General features: G+C 53.3%; 1 protein-coding gene across 1 annotated transcript; it reads left to right on the top strand.

Moving 5' to 3' along the window:
• Positions 1-6,368: 6,368 nt before the first annotated feature.
• TFAP2E (transcription factor AP-2 epsilon) lies at positions 6,369-20,076 on the top strand (the record flags this gene model as incomplete). Its single annotated transcript, XM_081144306.1, has 7 exons — positions 6,369-6,395; positions 6,718-7,212; positions 7,916-7,967; positions 15,698-15,920; positions 17,238-17,356; positions 17,916-18,057; positions 19,794-20,076. The coding sequence occupies 7 exons, from the start codon at positions 6,369-6,371 to the stop codon at positions 20,074-20,076; spliced, it is 1,341 nt and encodes a 446-aa protein (XP_081000432.1).
• Between the last annotated feature and the right edge of the window lie 608 nt (positions 20,077-20,684).

Genomic DNA, 20,684 nt, shown 5'->3' on the forward strand with positions numbered 1-20,684 from the left:
TGTGGTCTGTCCTGCACCTTCTCTTTCCCAAGTCCCAGCAGCTCCATTTGCTGAGCACAAGCCCTGCTAAGCACACTTCACAGGTGTTATTCACCCTGCCCAAAAATCCTATATAGCAGGCATTACTATCCTGATTTTACAGGTGAAGAAACTTAGGCATGGGTAGGTGATTTGCTCAAGGTGTTACAGCTACTAAGTGCCAGAGCCAAGACTTCACTCACGCAGACCATTTGATATCTCCCCACACCCTTTATTGCTAGAGCAGGGTTGCAAGAGCATGTTGATATGACCAGGACTAGTGGGGGTCCTGGTGCTCTTCTGTACAAATGAAGTGCTGCCCCTCCATGTCAGCGGGTTATTACCAAGTGGCACTGCCACATCCTCCAATTTTTAAAGAGAATTCAGAAATCCTCATTTTTATGTGAAATTTGATTTTCGAATGTCGATAGTTTTTTAAATTCAATCATTACTACCTCAACAGAACATCTGCAGGCCAAATGTGGTTTTCAGGCAACCAGCTGTTCACGTCTGTTCTATGCCAAGTGAGAATGGGAAGGGCCTGAGTCTTTAGCGGGAGAGCAGAGCACCCAGTGCCTCACCAGGCCTGACCCAAAGCTATCAGATTGGAGCCATACCAGCCCTGGGCCCACACCCTGCAGACTCTTCTCCACCTACATACTCAAGCCCGTAGCATTCTCAGCATGTCCTAAGTGCCTACTTATGGTTGGCTATGCATAGACAGAGAAAAACATTTATTTATTGGATGTACTGAAAGTCGTGTTCTTAGCATGGATTCCCTGAAATCCCTGAAAAATATGGAAAGACATACCCTGTCTTCAAGCAGCTTAAAATCTAGAAGGGAAACAGACAAGGCAACAAACATCTCATAAAGGTATAAACAGTTGTTCTATGGGGGTCTGAACGAAATGTGGCAGGAGCCTGAGAGCCCCTCAGCCTGGCTGAAAAAGTCCAGGGAAAGTATTTGCCCTGAGACCCGAGGGCAAGGAGAGCTTGCCCGGTAGACAAGCAAAGGAACAGCAGGAATAAAAACATGTGAGCTTGGAAACTGCAAGGAGGTCATTAATGCTACAGTGGAGAACGTGAGTGGGGAGTGTGGAAGATAAGGTTGGGCCAGTGGACATCGACCAGATTTTAACAAGTTCTGCTGTGCTGTGCTAAGAAGCTTAGATGTGGGATCATGCTGAGACTGCAGACTTTTGAGCAGATTGAATGTGACCCAGTTTGCATTTAAGCAGGATGATTTTGGCTGCAAGAGGATGACTGAGGCACAGAGCTCAGAGAGGAGGTAGTAAATCTGAACTTAGCCAGTGGGAGTGTGGATGGAGAAAATATAGGTAGGAGTTATTTAATAGGGCTTGGGGATTAATTGGAAATGAAGAGGGATGAAGAGCCAAGGACGACTTCTGGATTCCTGATCTAGGTCCCTGAGTAGATAAGATTATTCACTGTCATGGGCAACACTGGGCAACAGGTTTGTACAAAATATAAGCTCTAAATGGAAAGGATGAATTTGTACATTCTGTGCTATGGAGCTGAGACAGGTCTGGATGAGCAACAGATTTTTAAGTTGTCAGTATAGAGGGTCCTTAAAGTCATGAGAGTGAGTGAGATCATCTGGGGAAGTGCAAAGAGAAGAGAAAGGCCCCAAAGCAAGTGGCAACGACTCATGGTCCCTGCACTCAAAGAACTCTTCCTCATGCAGTGGGGGAGCCAAACACTGAAGAAAGCCTCATAATACAAGGCCTACTGAGCTCTGTCTGTACTTTAGGGTGGGATGGTCAGAGAATTCTGAGCTCCAGAATAGGGAGAGGCCAAGCTTGCTCCTGGTAATTCAGCTTCCAGGGGAGAGAGGGAGACCCAAGCTGCAGTTGTGAGGTCTAACCACGAGGTGGAGCCTAAGCACCTCCTTGTGCCACTTTTCCCCCACGCAGCAAGAGACCAGGCCCAGAGCAGGAGGTTGTCAAAGGCTGGGAGGAGGGTGGCTGTGTCAACAATAAAGGAGGCAGGACTATTTTCTTTACATAAAAGTTCAAATACAAACTCACTTTTTTAAAAGAGAGGGAAAATTTTGAACCTGGGGGAAGAACAATATGCCAAGTATGCCAATGAGAGTGTGTGTGTTTGAATGTGTGCACCTATGTGTCAATGTATGTCCTGTGCTCCCATGTTGTATGTGTGTTTCCCATGAGTGTGTCTGCATATGTTGTGTGTCCCATGTGCCTAGGGGTGTCTTCATGTGTGCCCCATGCCTATCCCAGGCCTCCACATGTGTGCATGTGTCCCAGAGAGTGGGCAACAAGCAAGGTCCACCTCTATGCCTCAGAGAATGAGGTGTCCCTTGGCCCTGAAAGAGGACAACAGTGTCTGCAGCCATAGGCCCCTTAAGTTTTTAGGAGCCCCCCCAAATCAGCAGCAGACCATGGAGAACATCCCTCTCCCCCATAGCCATAAGCAAAATCACTTATTTCTCATAAGACCCCCTCAATTATACCTGGGTTCTATGTCTAGCTACCCAGGGTCATGTTCATAGGGAGGCTTCCTATAGGAATGCTCAGTAGACTGAGGGATTCATAAACTCATCCATTCATTTATCATTTCTTTTTTTAAAAAATATGTCTTTATTGATTTCAGAGAGAAGAAGGGAGAGGAGGAGAGAAACAGAAACATCAGTGATGAGAGAGAGTCATTGATCAGCTGCCTCCTGCATGACCCCCACTGGGGATCGAGCCCACAACCCAGGCATGTGCCTTGACCAGGAGTCAAACCACATTCTCCTGGGTCATAGGTTGAAGCTCAACCGCTGAGCCATGCCAGCCAGGCTATAATTTCTTTAATAAGCATTCATTGAGCAGGACATGTTTTCTGTTTCTCCTTTATCTTTTTGTGAAGTAGTTCATGAGGCAGGAAAGGAAAGTTAGTTTGCAACTGTGAAGAGCCTTAGAGTATTTAAACTTTTTTTTCCTGAAGATGGGCCATGGGGGGCCCAGCAGAGTTTTCAGTAAGGAGGTGACATGGTCTAGTCACCCTTGTTGCTAAGTGGAATTGGAATTGGATCAGAAGAGACATGAAGGCAGGAGACCAGTCAGTGGGTTTGCAATGGTCTAGGCAGTGGTTCTCAGACTTTCCTGTGCTTCTAAGTCTCCTTATGGTGATTGCCAGACCCTACTCCCAGAGTTAATGATTCAGCATGTTTGGGGTGGGGTCCAGGAACTGGCACCTCTAACACATTCCTAGGTGATGTAGGTGGTGCTGGTCCAGGGACCACGCTTTGTGAACTACTGGTCTTTGAGAAAGAGTATGATAGCTTAAGGTGTCTGGCAGGGGGTGGAGATATATATTTAAGGGTTAGAAATGACATTCCATGAGGAGTAGTTTATTGAGGGGAGGGGAAGGTCAGAGTCTTAAATGACTCTATTTTATTGTATTTTATTTTTTTAAACTATATCTTTATTGATTTCAGAGAGAGGAAGGGAGAGAGAGGGAGAGAGAGAGAGAAACATCAATGATGAGAGTCATTGATCGGCTGCCTCCTGCACACCCCTGACTGAGGATCGAGCCCACAACCCTGGCATGTGCCCTGATGGGGAGTCGAACTGCAATCTCCTGGATCCCAGGTGGATGCTCAACAGCTGAGCCACACCCAGCCCCGCAGATGACTCTATTTTTAATTCGAAGGATGGTGGTGCCATTTATGGAACTACAGAACTCAGGAGGGTAAGCAGGTAGGGGTTGCTGGTGGGGTGGAGGAGGAGTTCAGTTTTGGACTTGGCAAGTTTCAGATGGCAGCAACAAGATGTCTGGAGGAAATATCCTACAGGCAATTGCCTCCACGGGTCTGGATTTCTAGTGAGAGATACAGAATGGAGATAACAAGGCTGGGAGATAACAGCAGACAGGTAGTCATTAAAGTTTTGAGAGGGATGAACTCACTCATGAAGATCGCAGATAGGAAGAAAAGGCAGGAGCTGCAATTCTGGGTATGAATAACTGGCATTAGGATGCGGGGGGAAAGAGAGGAAATAGAAAAGACTTGAGACATGGCCAGAGAAGGGAAAGTGAGGCAAAAAAGGGGGTGTCTTAAGCTGCAGGGAAGTAGGGTGAGGAAACCCAAGGAAGCCACTGGACAGGCAGCCTGTCCTGTCATTCTGGCCTTCCCAAGCCTGCTGGATACAGCAGGGGATCCTCACAGCTGGGCATGGGCGTTATCAGCCTTGCCACGCTGGACTTCTCCCAAAGGGACCAACCCGCATGCCATGCATTGACACACACACGCCTGTCCTGCAGCCTGACTTCTGATGTCCTTTGCTGAAGCTGAGGGTGGGGATAAGAGTGGTCTTGCCACAGACTCACACACTCACATATATAGACACACACGCAAACATGCTCCTGATCTCTGATAGGTCCTGGGCACGAAGGGCACAGAGCTCCCCAATTCTCCTTCATCCACCACTCTAGCTGGTGGTTCCAACCTCCCGAAAGTTCTTAGTGATGAATCTTTGGCTGCTGTTAGCCATCTCCTTCCCCACAGCCCCCCAGGCTGAGATGACCCAGACCTGAGCTCTGTACCTACCATGTACCTCCTGGGAAAGCCCCTCATGTCTTCTCCACCTACACGTCATGGGTTCGGGGTGTCTCCTCTACCCGCCCCCCTCTAATCTATCTTAACATTTTTACCTTTATGTTCTTGTCTTCCACTTCACCAGAAAGAGGCCTGAGAAACCATCTAGTCCTCTCTGCCCTTCCTGGTTTTATTGTTGTTGTTGAAGTTGCAGAAACTGAGATCAGAGAGGAAAAGGGATTTGCCCAGGATCACACTGAAGTCAGGACTAAATTCAAGGCACCTGAGTCTCAGGCAACACAGACTAGGAATTCTGGGCACACAGAGGGGCTGGCAGCAGACTGCCCCAGCTCTGCCACTTAACTAGCTTCATGACCTTAGGCAAGTCGGTTCGCCTCTCCGCACCTCATCCTCACCTGAGAGTGGGGGTGAAAAAAGCTATCTCAGAGGGCTGTTGCAAGGGCTAAATAGCTCAATATTCATCGAGTTCTTAGCACAGAGTCGGGCACACTCTGTAATAAGCGTTTGTTGTGATTCTTTCTACTGTGCCCTGGTCTGAGCATCTGGCTTTTTAAAAACACCTTCCTTCTGCTTTCTTCCTTCTCATTCCCCTTAGCAGTCCTCTCATTTCCCCTTCTTTAATCTCGGTCCCTGTTTCTCTCAGGAGGGCAGGATTGGGTTTTGGAAACAAGAAAGATGGAGTGACTGCGGAGACTGGAACATTCTGGAGAGCCAGCCAGTGTCCGCCATGGTAACGCACAGCCCGCCACGCTAGTGTACGGATCACACGCCCTCCGCAGTGTCAGTTACACGCAGATTCACTCAGCAGGCCCACATTCAATCAGCCTAGGCCCTCCTGGCTCCAGAAACATCTTGAGCCCTCCTCAGACGGAACTCATGTCCAACCCCAGTCCCAGGCACCTCTCTGTCTGGCCAGATTGTGTCTCCAGCTTCCTCAGACCCTGGCTTGGCCCTGGGAATTACCAACCCCAGGGAAGCCTGAGGTAAGTGGGCACCCTCAGAGGCACTTTGATCTGGGAACATTCAGAGAGGCTCTGATGGCCCCCTGCACACACACACACACACACACACACACTGACGCATCTTATGCACAGGAGCCGGTGGGCTTGAGTCCGCAACACATAAACTTCTTCCACATCCATAGTTTGGTGAGGTGGTTAGAGAAAGGACTGATACCCATTTTACAGACAAGGAAGCTGAGGTTGAGGAAGAGTGGTGCTTTGCTCAAAGGCAAAGAAGCAATAAAGCCTAGCCCCCCCCCCCCGCCCCCCACGTCCCAGACTTGAATCCTCTGTTTCACGGCAGCTGGGAGACCCGCGGGGGCTGGGTTCTCGCCGCGTTTCCCATCCCCTGGGGTCGCGCCAAAGCCACGCCTCCCCTGGAGCGGTCGCTGGTGGGAAGGGAGGAGGCGGCCACCGCGTGTCTCTTTAATGCGCGCCCCCGGAGGCCCGGCGCGCCCCCGCCACTATAACCGGAGCGCATGGAGCAGGCTGCGCTCAGAGGGAGAAGGGCGGGCGCTGGGCACCGCGGACAGACTTTTCCAAGTGCGCTCGGAGCCCGTCCGGCCCACGTCCCGCCCCCATGGACTCGCCCGGGGGCACCCACACTTGAGGACCCGACGCCGGCTGGGTTCCGGGCTGCGCTGCACCCCGCCGCCGCCAAGTGACCCCCCTCGGGCTGAGCAGGCTCCCGCACCTCTTCCCGCAACGCCCGCCGTCGGGCGAGGGCTCCCCCGCCGCCGCGCCTCGCGCCCCACGCTGCCTGCCCCATGCTGGTGCACACTTACTCCCCCATGGTGAGTAGTCTGGGTCCCGGGGTGCGGGGACGGCAGGACCCCGAGTGCTGGACCTTCCAAACCTCCTCCTACAACGAAAGCTCAGAGCGAGGGGGCCGCAGGGGCTCCCTCCGACAGCTAAAATCGGTGAGCGCGGGTCTCGAGACCGCTGTCCGAGCCCGAGGCTCCTGCGCCCCTGGGCCACCCAGAGGGAAGCCTCCGGCCGCGGGAGGCGGGCAGGACGGCAGCTGGGCCCTAGCGAGCAGCCCGGGAGGAGGGTCCTTTCGCGCTGGACTCCCTGCAGCTGCGGGCGGTCGCCTCACGCGCGCTTCTCCTTCCCTAGGAGCGCCCCGACGGGCTGGGCGCGGCGGCCGCAGGGGCCCGCCTGTCGTCTCTGCCTCAGGCGGCCTACGGGCCGGCGCCCCCTCTCTGCCACACGCCCGCCGCCGCCGACTTCCAGCCGCCGTACTTCCCGCCGCCCTACCCGCAGCCGCCCCTGCCCTACGGCCAGGCGCCCGACGCCACCGCGGCCTTTCCCCACCTGGCCGGCGACCCGTACGGCGGCCTGGCGCCCCTGGCACAGCCGCAGCCTCCGCAGGCCACCTGGGCCGCGCCCCGCGCCGCCGCCCGCGCCGCCGCCCGCGCCCACGACGAGCCGCCGGGTTTGCTGGCGCCGCCCGCCCGCGCCCTGGGCCTGGACCCTCGCCGCGACTACGCCGCCGCCGCCGCCGCCGTGCCCCGGCTCCTGCACGGCCTGGCCGAGGGCGCGCACGGCCTGGCAGACGCGCCCCTGGGCCTCCCGGGGCTGGCCGCGCCGCCCGGCCTGGAGGACTTGCAGGTGAGACCCGCACCGGCCAGGGTGGGGCCGGGCCGGGCCGCGGTGCTTTAGGACTCTGGCAGGAAGCAGAGTGACGAATATGGGATCCCAACTTCTCTCCAGCCTGCCACTTGTCACTCCTGATTCGGAGGATGCGTCCCACGTCCTGGGTTAGACGCTACCTGGCCATCAAGGCGGCTGGGGACAGTCTGTGCGCCGAGCCTGGGTGGAGGCAGCCCTGTGCGGAGTAAATGGGACGGGGCAGAGCCGCTCCCTGTCTCTGTCTCTGTCTCTGTCTCTGTCTCTGTCTCTGTCTCTGTCTCTGTCTCTGTGTGTCTCTCTCTCTGTCTCTCTCTGTCTCTCTCTGTCTCTCTCTCTCTGTCTATCTGTCTCTCTCTCTCTGTCTCTCTCTCTCTGTCTCTCTGTCTCTGTCTCTCTCTCGGGTGGGCCACGTAGGGCATCTGTGCCCAGTCCCCGTCTGCTGGGGCAGCCTGTGCCTGGAGCGAAGAGAGGCAGAGGAGTTGCCTAAGGTTCGCAGAGCCCAGATCGGCCGCACAGATGGTGCGGAGCCTCGGAAAATCCTGGTCCTGCTCGTCCCGCCCCAGGCGACGGTGGTGCGCGTCGGGCAGAGCAGGCTGTACAGGAACAAGGGACAGCGGGGTCTTGGGAAGCAAAAGGACACTAGGTCCACAGGCGCCCTTACCACCGCTTCTCCTGTTTGCAGGCCATGGATGAATCGGGAATGATCCTCCTGGACCAGTCTGTGATCAAGAAAGGTAAAGAATGGCGTGCTTATGCCAGGGCAGAATGGGGCGAAATGGTGCAGGCCCTGGGCGCACAGGCTCATTTTCTTCCCCCCTGGAGCGTGCCTCCTCTGCGTCAGCGTCACCCCGGTCAGTGGCCACCGGTCACTCTTCCTGGCCCAGTAGAGGGGCAGTGGAGGCTGGGGGTCCTGGCCAGAACTTGGGCAGCTGCGCAGGTTAGTGAGTTGGCCCCAGAGCCTGCGGCCTGGGGTGGGCTGAGTCCCTCACAGCGCTCACCCAACCTCCCCGGTCAGTCAAGCTGCACAGGGGCCTGGCCTCTCCCTACTGAGGGGAGGGCACTCCTGTGGAACTGGAGTTAATTTGCAGAACGAGTTAAACCACTTCCCTGTTTCCTAAGAGGTGAGAATGGGGGTGCCACTCCCACAAATTTCGTTAAATGATTTCCACATTACAGAGCCTGGCAAGTGCTTTCTGCCCCTTCCTTTCCAGCAGGGCCTTGGTGGGTGATGAGAGGTGGGGGAGTGGGGAGCGGTGGTAAAGCTCAGGTTTCCCTGGGGAATTTTCTCTCCAAGCGGGAGCCTCTTTCGGCATTTAGGATTAAGGGACCTAGTATGTGAATATCCTATGTTAGGCTGTGTTCAGGAGGGTGAGGGCCTGCCTGCTCCTGCGTGTCTATGTGAGTTCGGGTCTTGTACATGTCTGTATGTTCCGTTCCTAGGTGTCTTTCTGGTATTTCTGGGTATAAGTGTTTCTGTCACTGTGAGTGTGTGGTGTGTTTCTATTATGTTGGTGGACATTTTTGAGTGGTTGGGGATCTCTATGTGTGTATCAGGGTATCTGTTGTGTCCCAGAATTTGATCTTTGGTACTGAGGGTCTCTAAGTATGTGAGGGTCACTTCCTGTGTATTTGGGGGGGGGGGGGGTGTTTGCGTCTCTGTACTAGTAAAAGCCAGGGGTTTGAAACGTGCCCCTCAAGTGAATTTTCTGGCTTGAGGACCGAGTTCTGGCTGTGCCAGGAAAAGGTGAGAAAGAGTCAGAGAAAGACAGAGACAGGGATTCGGAGGAGTCCAGGCCTTGGGAGGGCTCCTTAGATTTGGGGTGGGTGCAAGAGTCTGGAGGAATAGACAACTCTGAGGAGCAGGTGCACCTGCTCCTGTGGGATTTGGCTCGAGTTGTTTTCCAAGGCTGAATTCAAACCCGGGCTCTGTTTGCCCTCCACCTGTTACCAGCAGAAGCTGGGGGTGGAGGTCGAGGTCGGGGAAAGGGCTGGACTTCCAGAAACGAGGACTGTGTTACCAGGGGCTGAGAGTTAGTTGGCCCGCCTGAAGTGTGTGTGGGGAAGCTGAGGGGACAGGCCTCCTGGAACTTGGGGGAGGGCTGTAGGTATTGTCGCTGTGTCACCTGGAGCTGGGGTTTGGGAGGACTCTGGAAACTTGGCTGCCTGAAGTCCAGATGGAGGTGTGCGCTGGGGACCCAGCTCTTTGGGGCAGACGCTGCGTTGGCTTAGTGGACTTTTTTGAACCACTCAGAAGGAAGAGCTCTGTCAACCCAGATATATGATCATGGTTGTGGCCCCCAGTTCCTGACTTCTGCCTGGGCTGGAGGAGCTGGGGTTCCTAGGCTCACTGACTCTGGTAGGGGCGGGGAGCCAGCACCCTGCATTTTGGGAAGGGATCTCTGCTCTGGGAGAGAGCAGAAAGATCAGCTGGTGCTCTGAGTACCTTAATCCCCAACCCCCAGACCAGATACAGGACAGGACGACTGGCTGTGAGGAGGGACTGGAATTGCCCGGGAATTGGTTTCTCTCAGCTTCCATAAATCCCAGGTCCTAGGTGTGCGCCGGAATCCCCAAAGGCGGTTCCAAGGACACGAGGAGCGTGGCCGCGACTGCCCAAAGTGCTGGTGTGCTGGCCGGAGCGGGCGGGTGGACGTGGGGGGCAGGCAGGTGAGGTTGCGGGTGCGGCGCGACGGGTGCGCACCGCCGCAGCGTCGCGGTGTCAGCGGGTCGGTGGCTGCGGGCGCCGGGTATTGCGCCGTGGGCACCCCACCCTGGACGTCAAGTCACGGCCCGGAGCCCTGTGAAAAAGGTGGGGAGGGAGAGCCCGGGGCTCCCTGCGGAAAGGAAGTGCCGGGTTCCGGAGCGCAGAGCTCGGCCTTCCCCGGGCGCAGCGGGCCCTCGGGGAGGAGACGGGGCGCGGGGCGCTGTGTCCAGGCTTCGCGAGCGCGGAGGCGCGAGAGTCCCCGGAGGTCCCGGCCGAGGGCCGGCGCTTCGGTCGAACCCGTGATCCCGCCGGGGCCCCGCTCGCAGCGGGCGGTTTTCCCCGGGGCTCTCCGCTGTCACTGCGGGACTCCGGTCACGCCACCGGCTCCGTGCGCCCTGCTTCGCCCGGAGGCCCTTCCGACAGCCTTCCGAGCCCCGTCGAGTCCCGAAGTCCTCTGCCCCCTGTCGGTTGCGGGCCGGGCCCGGGACGAACGGGAAGTCGTCCCCGCTGGTTGAAGCACCCCGTTCCTCCAGCTCCCGGCGCTGGCGCGCGGGGCGGGGCGCGGAGGGCTATCGGGGCCCTGGGTTCGAGAGGGAGGCAGCTTCCGCCGCATCCCAGAAGCGGCGCGGCCTTCCTAGCGTGGGTGCCGCCGGGGAGGAGAGCCTGGAAGCTGTCGGGGCGAAGCCCCGGCCCCACCCCCACTTCCAGCTGGGCCGCCCCTGCAGCCACGGCGTGGGTTAGAGGATGGCAGATGGGGCGCTGGCCAACCCGAGGGGAAGCAGGGAGCCCTGCCTTTTCTGCCCACATTTTGTCCCCTCCAATTTTGCTACCTGTCCTAGGGGCACAGAAAGCAGGCGGGACTGGTGAGGAAGACAGACCTGGACAGGAATATTTTCCAGCTGAGAAAGGCCGTGGCAGGGCCTGTATGGGTCGTGGTGGGAGCTCGGAAGAGGAGCGGTGAGTGTCTGAGGCTGGGAGGCGACATCAGGAAGGAGCTCCCTAGGCGCCCAACGGGTGTTTGTTGAGCGAATAACGGATGGGTTTTGAAGTCTGAGCGAGGGGGGTGTAGAAAGGGCCCAGCTGCTTTCACCGCACAAGGTGCAGCTTGTGCAAATGCCCTGTCTGTGGAAAAGCCGGACAGGTTAGAAAGGTTAGAAATCTCTGTGGGTTTCAGTTTATCCTGTCACAGCTGGAGGTGCGTGGTTTGGGGATGACAAGTGAGAGGGTCCTTCCCTCCAAGGAGAGTTGGCTGGCTAATTGGGGGTGGGGAATCCCTCTCTGCTGGGCTCCATTGTCCAAACTCAGGGCGTCTCTGGGGCAGACAAGGGCTGATGTAAATAGTCACCCTCTCCTCCAAGGAAAAGGGAGATGGGAAGGGTCTGGGCTTCCAACTGAATCTCCAAGCGGGGCTAGGCCTAAGGTGGGGTACTCACCCCTGAGATAAGATTTAGATACATAATATATTTTAATGCAATATTTTAAAATAAAAATAATGCAAAAAATCCACGATATACAAAACATCAAAATTTTACATAAAAACAGAATCTGACCCTGCACTTGCCCAACCCCGCATCGCTTGCCTCCCAGACAGGCCACTGTCTGCCCCCCCCCAAAAAGACTGAAAACCTGGTGCTTATGCAGAGAGCTTGGAGGATACCTGAAAGCAGTGTAGAGCGGGGGGGTGAAGGGTAGGAGCTAGATTTCAACCTCTGGCAGCTGGTGAGAAGGAAACTTAACCAGCAGGTCCCACTGGGGAAGATGAGGACACTCAGGTGGGCTGGGAGGAGGGTCACTCCCTCTCCTGCCAGTTTCCTCCTGCTGTCCCTCCCCTCAGGCTTTGGACAGTGGTACTCTAAGTGGGGTCTAAGGAACTACGGCATCAGAATCCCTTGGAGATACTTGTTTAAAATGCAGATTTCCAGGGCACCACCCTACATCTACTGAATGAGAATCTCTGGAACACCCTGGAACTTGCATTTTTTACCAATTTATTGAAGTAAAATTTACATAACCAAAATTCACCCATTGCAAGGCTATATAATTTGATGATTTCTATTTGTATAATCATAACCACATCCATTTTTAAAATATATATATTTTTATTGATTTCAGAGAGAGGAAGGGAGAGGAAGAGAGAGAGATAGAAACATCAATGATGAGAGAGTCATTGATCAGCTGCAGCCTGCAACCCAGGCATGTGCCCTGACCAGGAATCAAACCCCGATTGCCTGGATCCTAGGTTGATGCTCAACCGCTGAGCCACGCCCAGCCGGGCTAACCACATCCATTTAAAAAATCCTTACCTGAGGACATGTCTTACTGATTTTTTTTTTTTTTTTTAGAGAGAAAGGAAGGGAGAGAGGGAGAGAGGGAAAGAGAGATGAGAGAGAAACATCAATCAGTTGCCTCCCATATGCACCTTGACTGGGGATCAAACCAGCAACCTAGGTATGTGCCCTGACCTGGAATTGAACCCTCAACCTTCTGGTGTATGGGACAATGCTCCAACTAACTGAGCCACCCAGCCAGGGTATAACCACATTCATTTTTAGACATTTCCATCACCCCCCAAAATTCCTTTAGTCCCATTTGTAGTTAACCCCCATTTCTACCCCAAGCCTTAGGCAACCATTGATCAGCTTTCTGCCTATAAATTTGCATGTTTTAGATACGTTATATAAATGGGATACATGCATATGGGGACTTTTGCATCTAGTTTCTGTTATTTAGCATATTGTTTTGAGGTTCATCCGCACTGTGGCCTGTTTAAGTAGTTCTTTTTTTTTTTAATTGCTGAGTAAGTACTCAGTTGTATGGCTGTAACACATCTTGTTTATTCATTCACCTGTTGGTGAACACTTGGTGCTTCCCCATCTTGGCTATTATGAATAATGCTGCTGTAATCACTCACATACATGTCTTTGTGTGGACATATGTTTTCATTGCTCTTAGGTAAATTCCTAGGAGTGGAAATGCTGGATTTTATGGTAAGTTTGTGTTTAATTTTTTTTTTTAATGCCAAGCTATTTTCTAAAGTTTCTGTTCTACTTGACATTCTCACTAGTAATGTATAAGCATTCCAGTTTCTCCACATCCTCACCTACACTTGATATTATCTATTGTTTTTACTGTAGCCCTCCTAGTAGTATCTCAGTATAGTTTTTGTGTGTGTGTTTTGGGTGTATGTGTGGTGGTGTTTTTTGTAACCCTCACCTGAGGATATTTTTTCCATTGCTTTTCAGAGAGTGAGGAAGAGAGAGAATGACAGACAGACAGACAGACATTGATGTGAGAGAGACACGTGGATTGGTTGCCTCCCACACGCACTCCCACCAGGGCTGGGGATTGAGCCTGCAACCCAGGTATGTGCCCTTGGCCAGAATTAAACCCGGGACCCTTCAGTCCTCGGGCTGATGCTCTAACCACTGAGCAAAACCAACTAGGGCTCAGTATAGTTTCAATTTGCATTTCCCTAATGACTAATGATGTTGAGCACTTTTTCATGTTTAAAAAGATAGAGATTTCACATAGAAATCCAGAATCCTGGGCTCACCAGCAAAAAGCAAACCAACCAACCAACCAGGATATCCGGCAGTGTTGGCATGTCCAGCATGGTAAGAGCCGAGTAGCCGCTTTACACAGGGCAGCATCCGTCACCAGTCTCCCGCATCTCGCTGACTTATGTCACCTGTTGTGCTTCCCCCTTTGAAGTCTAGAGCTGTGCTGTCCACTGTGAGGGCTACTAGCCACATGGGGCTAGTGGGCACTTAAAATGTGGCTAGTCTGAATTAAGATAGGCTGTAAGTATAAAATATGCATTGAATTTTGAAGACTAGGTATAAGAAAAGAATGTAAAATAGCTCAGTAGTAATTTTTAACATATTGATTATGTTTCGGTGATAATATTTTTGATATATTGGGGTAAATAAAATATATTAAAATTAACCTTACATGTTTCTTTTTACTTTTTTTAAATGGAACTACGAGAAACTGTGAATTTACATACATGGCTCGCAGTATAGTTCTATTGGTCAGTGTGGGTTGAGAGGCAAAGGATAAATGGGGGACCAGGCAGGAGGGGTAGGCTCGGCCAGACCACAGAGGAGGGTGAAGTGGGGCATGATGACAGTTAAGGATCTTTGGAGACTTTGGAGTCTCTGGTCAGAGTTCATGCTCCTGATTGCTGTGCCAGCACTTTCAGTTTCTTCGTTTTGAAATGGGGATGGACAATGGCACCCCCTCCACAGAGCTGTTCATGTAAAGCACTAGCTATAGAGTGGGCACTCCCTAAAGGACAGGCGAGGTTGTTTTGCCCAGCTATGGAGCTGGAATTTGTTTCTCAGGGAACTGACCGGGCACTGACTGGTTTTAGGATGCAGAGTGATGTTTCAGAAAGATCCCCCTGGAGCAGGGCAGGGAGACCAGAGCAGAGGCCGTGCTGAAACTCAGGCAGGAAGTGATGAGTGTCTGTGCACACGTGGAGAAGTGGCCGCATTCAGGGCGCGTGGAGAAATGAAAACCGTATGACATGGTGATGGATGGGATGTGGTGGGAGAGGGCAATGTGCAGGGCATCGCTGAGGTTTCTGGCTGGGAGAGGGTGGGGGAGAGGAGAAATGCACATCCAGAGAGGGAAAAGCTGGAGGGGCTCTGCCAGGCCAACAGCTCCTGGCACACAGACAGACACTCAGCAGATATTTGCCAAATGGCCAGAGGCCTAAGAGCGCTGCCTTTGAGACCACAGTCCAGGGCTGGCTGCTGGTTCTATCAGCTGTGTTATCTCAGGTATAATACTTCACCTCTCAGGGCTTCAGTTTTCTCATCTGTAAACTGGGAATAACAAATGTAGCCCCCTTGTGGGTTGTTCTGAGGATTCAGTAAGGTTGTCTGTGTAAGCTCATAGCATAGTGAGTGCTCAGTAACTGTTGGCCCCAGACTCCCCACTTGATCCCCCCCCAACACACACATAAGACCTGGCTCTCACTTCCTTGAAAGAAGATAAGCCCCAGGGGAAGTAAGTGCCTCAATTATTCTCCCTTCACTCTGGAGCTAAGCAGGAAGATGGCGGTTAGACTGCAGGAAGAACTTCCTTTTAGAACCAAGGGTATCCAAGTGCGTTTTAGAAAACTAACTGCTCAGATTCCCTTTCCTGCCCTTCATAGATATTAGTAGATAATTAAAGAGCATTTGGGGGAGGGGACCATAGGGCGTCTTTTTATCCCTGGTCTCCTTGAGCATCCCAGAGTGACTTGGCAAGAAGGGGCCAGGGCTGGAGGCCTAATGGGGCCATAACCTCCCTGTCCCCTCACTACTCTGGGGGCAGTAGACACGGGGATCACAAGTGGACAGAGGGAAGTTGGAGACTCTTGTGATTGCACAGATCTCGCTGGACCCAGGAACCCTGCCTCCAGCTCAGACTCCCTTTCCTCATTTCCAACTCCCTCTCTGGTTGCGCACCCCAAAATTCCAAGTCTGCTGGGGCTGTTTGAGTTTTAACAGGGAACCAGCCTGGCTTAGTAAAGGGAATACAGGTTCAAGAACCAGACAGCTCTGGGTGTCTTCCTTTGTAAAGCAGGGATAGCAGAACCTTCCTCTGAAAGATGCTGGGACATTTAGATGTCTGTGTGCACAGCATATAGCATGGTGCCTAGCACACAGCTGGTGCCCCATCCAAGTGCTCACTCCACAGCTGGCTAGTGTCCTGTGGTCCCTGGCTCAGTGCTCTCTCTCTCTCCCCCTTGCTCTTGCTTCTGCTCCACAGTCCCCATCCCTTCCAAAGCCAGCAGCCTCTCAGCCCTCTCACTGGCCAAAGATGGCCTGGTTGGCGGCATCACGAACCCCAGTGAGGTCTTCTGCTCCGTGCCAGGCCGGCTCTCACTGCTCAGCTCGACATCCAAGTACAAGGTGACAGTGGGGGAGGTCCAGCGCCGACTCTCACCTCCCGAGTGCCTCAACGCCTCACTCCTGGGTGGTGTCCTTCGCAGGTAGGAAGGCCAGCCCACAACTCCCTGCACAGTGCCTGGGCCAAAATCTGTGGCCATCTCAGGCCTCCTCAGGGGATCAGGGAGGGTCCAGCCTGACCCACAGGGCCATCTATGCCCCAGTCTTCCTGGGGGATTGTGCTGCTCTGAGGGCAGGCCCAGGTCCCCAGCAGCAACCACAGTTCTGTGGTCTTGGGGGTGGGATGCGGAGGAAGAAGCCTGAACATAGAGAAGGGTTGGAGGACTCACCCACATTGGGCAGGATGGACAAGGCTGGGTCTGGGGAAGAAAGAGTGCCCTCTTCACCCCCTCCGCGAGAAAAGGGGCCCCCAGGACCCAAAGCCCATTCCCTGTGGAGCATAGGCCTCTTGGGCATCTGCATTTTGGGTCCACAGTTCTCTTCTAGTTGTGTGTTTGTCTCTCTTTGTGCATATCTTTGTACTTGGATAGGGTATTTGTGCTTCAAGGCTATGCGTCTTGGCGTGTCTGAGGATAGTGTGCGCATGTGTGTGCCTCCATGAGTGCATCTGTGTGTGTGTGTGTGTATGGTGTAGGGGATGGCCAGGAGGCAAAGTTTCCATGAATGTGAGTCTCGTGTGTTACTTTTAGTGGGATGCGTTGGCTAGAGTGTGGCCTACCCCGTGCATGTGCGTGATGGCATGTGCATCTGGAGCTAGACCTGTATGTTCAGGTGTCTATACCTCTGCGTGGGGGCTGCATTTGTGCAGGTGTGGGGGTGTCTCCTTATTCCTGGTCTCTTCGAGCGCCCCAGAGGTGCTCACATGAATGTGTGAGTGTCTGTACATGTCCCTGGGATCCTGACTTGGTGTGAACATTTGTCTCTGTGTCTCTACGTGTCCCTGGGTGTCTGAGTGTCTGTCTCTTGGGGTGTGTGCTTATTCTTGGCCCTCAGTGCCAGCTCACCTGTGTCTGTGTCTATATGTATCTGTGTGTGTCTGCTTGTCCCGGTGTATCTGCATAAAGGTCTGTGCATCCCTGGGTGTCTGTGTATGGCCTAGCTGGCATGCTAAGGTGGGGAAAAGGCCTATCCTGCCCCACCCTGGGCCATCCTGCTATTGAGAGGATTAGGGAGAAATGAGGGGCTCCTGGAGCTGGATGCTAGGCCCCCTAGCTCCCATCTCGGCTACAAAGCCAGTGAGGTTAGAAAGAGGTTGGGACCAGGTTGAAAGAGGCCCCAGACTGTCCCCAGGGCCAGCCCCACACCTCAGCAGGGGTTGGTGGAGGCAGCAAGGTCACTTAGCCTGCATGCCTGTCTCTTGTCTTCATAGTGTGTGTCTGTCTCTCTCTGTGCATGTGAAGGGCCAAGTCCAAGAATGGAGGCCGGTGCCTGCGGGAGCGGCTGGAGAAGATTGGGCTCAACTTGCCAGCGGGCCGTCGCAAGGCGGCCAACGTGACGCTGCTCACTTCGCTGGTGGAGGGTGAGTGAGGCCTGAGGGTGGGTGCCAGCATGAACATGAGTGGACCTGTGTCATCCAGTCTGACTATGTGTGACTGTCTCTTATGCAGGAGGGTGTGCTTAGCCACTTGTTTGTTCCCTGTCATGTATAAGTAGGTGGTGTGTGTGATATATGTGTATAGTCTGTGTATGTACATGCTCACACATGCACATGCCCATGCAGTAGAAAGCATGTGTGTATGTGTGTGTGTGTGGGGGGGAGGAGTGGTCAGTGTTTGGATGAGGTAAAGGGATGAGGGGGTTAGAGTCCCTATCCTTGAGGTTGGTGACTGTGGGCTTGGTCATCTCGAGCTTAGGCTCTGGGATACATGGGGGCTTAGCTCCCATCCCTGAACTCAGAGCCCATCCCTGGTGGCCCCAAGGGATTGGGGCTGGAGTGGGAAATCAGAGGAAGGTATCTATAGGATAAGATGGGGCAGGATGGGCCCTGGCCAGGGCTCAGAGGTTCAAGGTGCTGCTCCAGGCTCAACGGTTCACCTGGCTGCAGTGACAGCTCATCTGTCTGCCTCTCCTCCCCCCAGGAGAGGCTATACACCTTGCCCGAGACTTCGGCTACATCTGTGAGACCGAGTTCCCAGCCAAGGCAGCTGCAGAGTACCTGTGCCGACAGCATGCTGAGTCTGGGGAGCTGCACAGCCGCAAGAACATGCTGCTGGCTGCCAAGTGAGTGAGGAGGGTGCAGTGTGGGCACTTTTGGAAACCATGCGTAGGCTGTCGTGGGTGCCACGAACAGGCACATGTAGGTGCAATGCACAGGCACCAAGCATGAGCACAAGTGGCACCACACACGGCACATCTACACTCAGTGCTGTGCGTGCTACAGAGCACACATGGACATATATGAACATATCTGGGTTCTATGAATCAGCAAAAATGGTGTCACAGGCAGACTTACACAATCTGTGCCATGCCCCATACACTAGCCCACGATGACACCAGCCCTAGTCCCGTCATGGCTCTGAGGTTCTGTGGTCTTGCTCCCTCTGCTTGAGCCTTACCTACTCCCTTCTGTTCTAGTGACTTCCATGAAGGCACCAACGCCCACCCAGGCCCCAGGTTGATCACCCCTATCCTTACTTCACATTTAACACCTCTGCAACACTCATCGGTGCCTCCCTCAGCACCATTCACATGCTGCCACCTCAACTCTGGTCTCCTCATCTCACTCCTGAACCTTCACTCCAGCACCCCACTGTTCTCTCAGACTCCCTGCACATGCACTACTCCCCTGCCCAAGAGCCTTCAATGGCTCCCACTGCTACTGCATTGATTTTCAAACTAGGTGCTGTGGGGATGCTTCCAGGTCTGTTTAATGAACTGGTATTCTATTAAGATTTAGTTTCTAGAAAGAATCCCACTGCAAGAAGAGACAGAGTGACAGAGAGGAAAGGAGTTAAAAAAAAAAAATTGAAAACCACCAATCTATAGGGTCAAGTCCAGACTCCTTTGAAGGCCCCATGGTCTGGCCACACAAACCCCACCCACTCCAATAGACCTACTTGCCCTCTCCGGCCCTCCCATCCATGGGCTTGCTCTCCTGCTTAGAACACCATCCAGTACCCCCATCTAATGTGGTCTTTCAAATCGTAACTCCACCCTCCCCTCTTTGAGGCTTCCTTAAGTCCCCTAGGCAGAAGTGGAATCACAGGCTCAAGGGACTTCCATGACTCATGGGACCTTTGTAGCTAGAGAAACACATCTAAGGCAAGTTGGCTCACCTCACTCACCAAGCACTTCGTGGGTCCCACTCAGGTCTGATGCTGATTGGGTTCCATGGTGATACAAAGGTGAGACACAAGTGATTCTCCTACCCGAACCACATACAAGATGCACAAAGAAACAATGGCCACAAACTAGAGCTGGATTCAAGTCCCAACTTAGCCACTTGGGTAGGTCATCTAAGCTATCTTAAACCACTTTCCTCATCATATGATGGGGATGATAACAGTATAGATTTGTTGCACAGCATCTAGGCCTTAATTCATGTTCACTCTGAGCTATTATTTCAATTATTCAAGATAGATTCTGGATTATTCCCTAATAATTTCAGACAAAGCTCTGTGAGGGCACTGAGTACTTAGGGTAAGGGTAGGATTGGGAGAGGGGATCAAGGGAGGTTTCCTGAATAAAGTGGTAGAGCTGGACTTTGAATATGGGCAGGAGGTCCACAAGAAGAGAGATCCTAGGGTATTGGCATGCTGTTTACTAGCTGTGTGACATGGGACAAGTTAGTTAACATCTCTGAACCTTAGATTCCTTTTCCGTAAAATAGGTATGTATGATCACCATTTGCAGACTATTGGCAGGGTCAGCAATAAATATAATAACCAGCACATGGTGGGTCCCTTCTCTGGGCTCAGACCTTTGACCTCTAACCTCTGACCTCCTTCCCTTACCAGGCAGATCTGCAAGGAGTTTGCAGATCTGATGGCTCAGGACCGCTCGCCAGTGGGCAACAGCCGCCCAGCACTGATCCTGGAGCCCGGAGTGCAGAGTTGCCTGACACACTTTAGCCTCATCACCCATGGCTTTGGCGGGCCAGCCATCTGTGCTGCCCTCACTGCCTTCCAGAACTACTTGCTGGAGTCACTCAAGGGGCTGGACAAGATATTTCTAAGTAGTACAGGCAGTGGGCATGGCGACACCAAGACTTCAGAGAAGGATGCCAAGCATCGGAAATAACCATTTCCCCGGCCCCTCCCTAATCAGCTCCCAAGGCCTGAAGAAATGAGGTCTTAGCTCCTGGGGGTGGGCCTGCAAAGATTAAAAGGTGGGGTTGGAGTCAGGCCAGAAAGAGAAGATCCATCCAGAAACCTCTGAGTTAGCAGCCTAGGTTGGAAAAGGCAGGGGTGGCCCCTGTGGTGGTTTGATAAGGGCCCAGTTGCCTGCAGTTTTCTGACCCTGGGTTGCTGAGAAGTGCTTGAACAGGAAACTGACATGGAAGAGCCTGGTTCCTGGGGCTGAGCCCTGCCCATTAGGGTACTTGGGTAGCGGTGGGTGCTCCCAGGGTCCAAGGCCTTGCTGTTTTTACTGATGTCAAGAAGGAAACTTGTTAACAAACCAGAGGTGCTACTGAGTTGGCACCCTTCATCCCAGAATCTCTACCCCCCCAAAAAGGGGTGCTGGCAGGAAAACTCCAGTGGGCTCTTTGGACCCCTCCCACTCTTGGAAAGAAGTGGGCAGAAGGGGCCCTCAAAGAAAAAAGACAAAACACAAATTGTAGAACTTGAACCCAGGCTGCACTTCAGTCCTGTCATTGTCTGCCCTATTTATTTATGTGTTGTAATTAA

Source organism: Miniopterus schreibersii (assembly GCF_964146895.1).
Source record: "Miniopterus schreibersii genome assembly, chromosome: 8".
In the NCBI taxonomy this organism is placed as follows: Eukaryota; Metazoa; Chordata; class Mammalia; order Chiroptera; family Miniopteridae; genus Miniopterus; species Miniopterus schreibersii.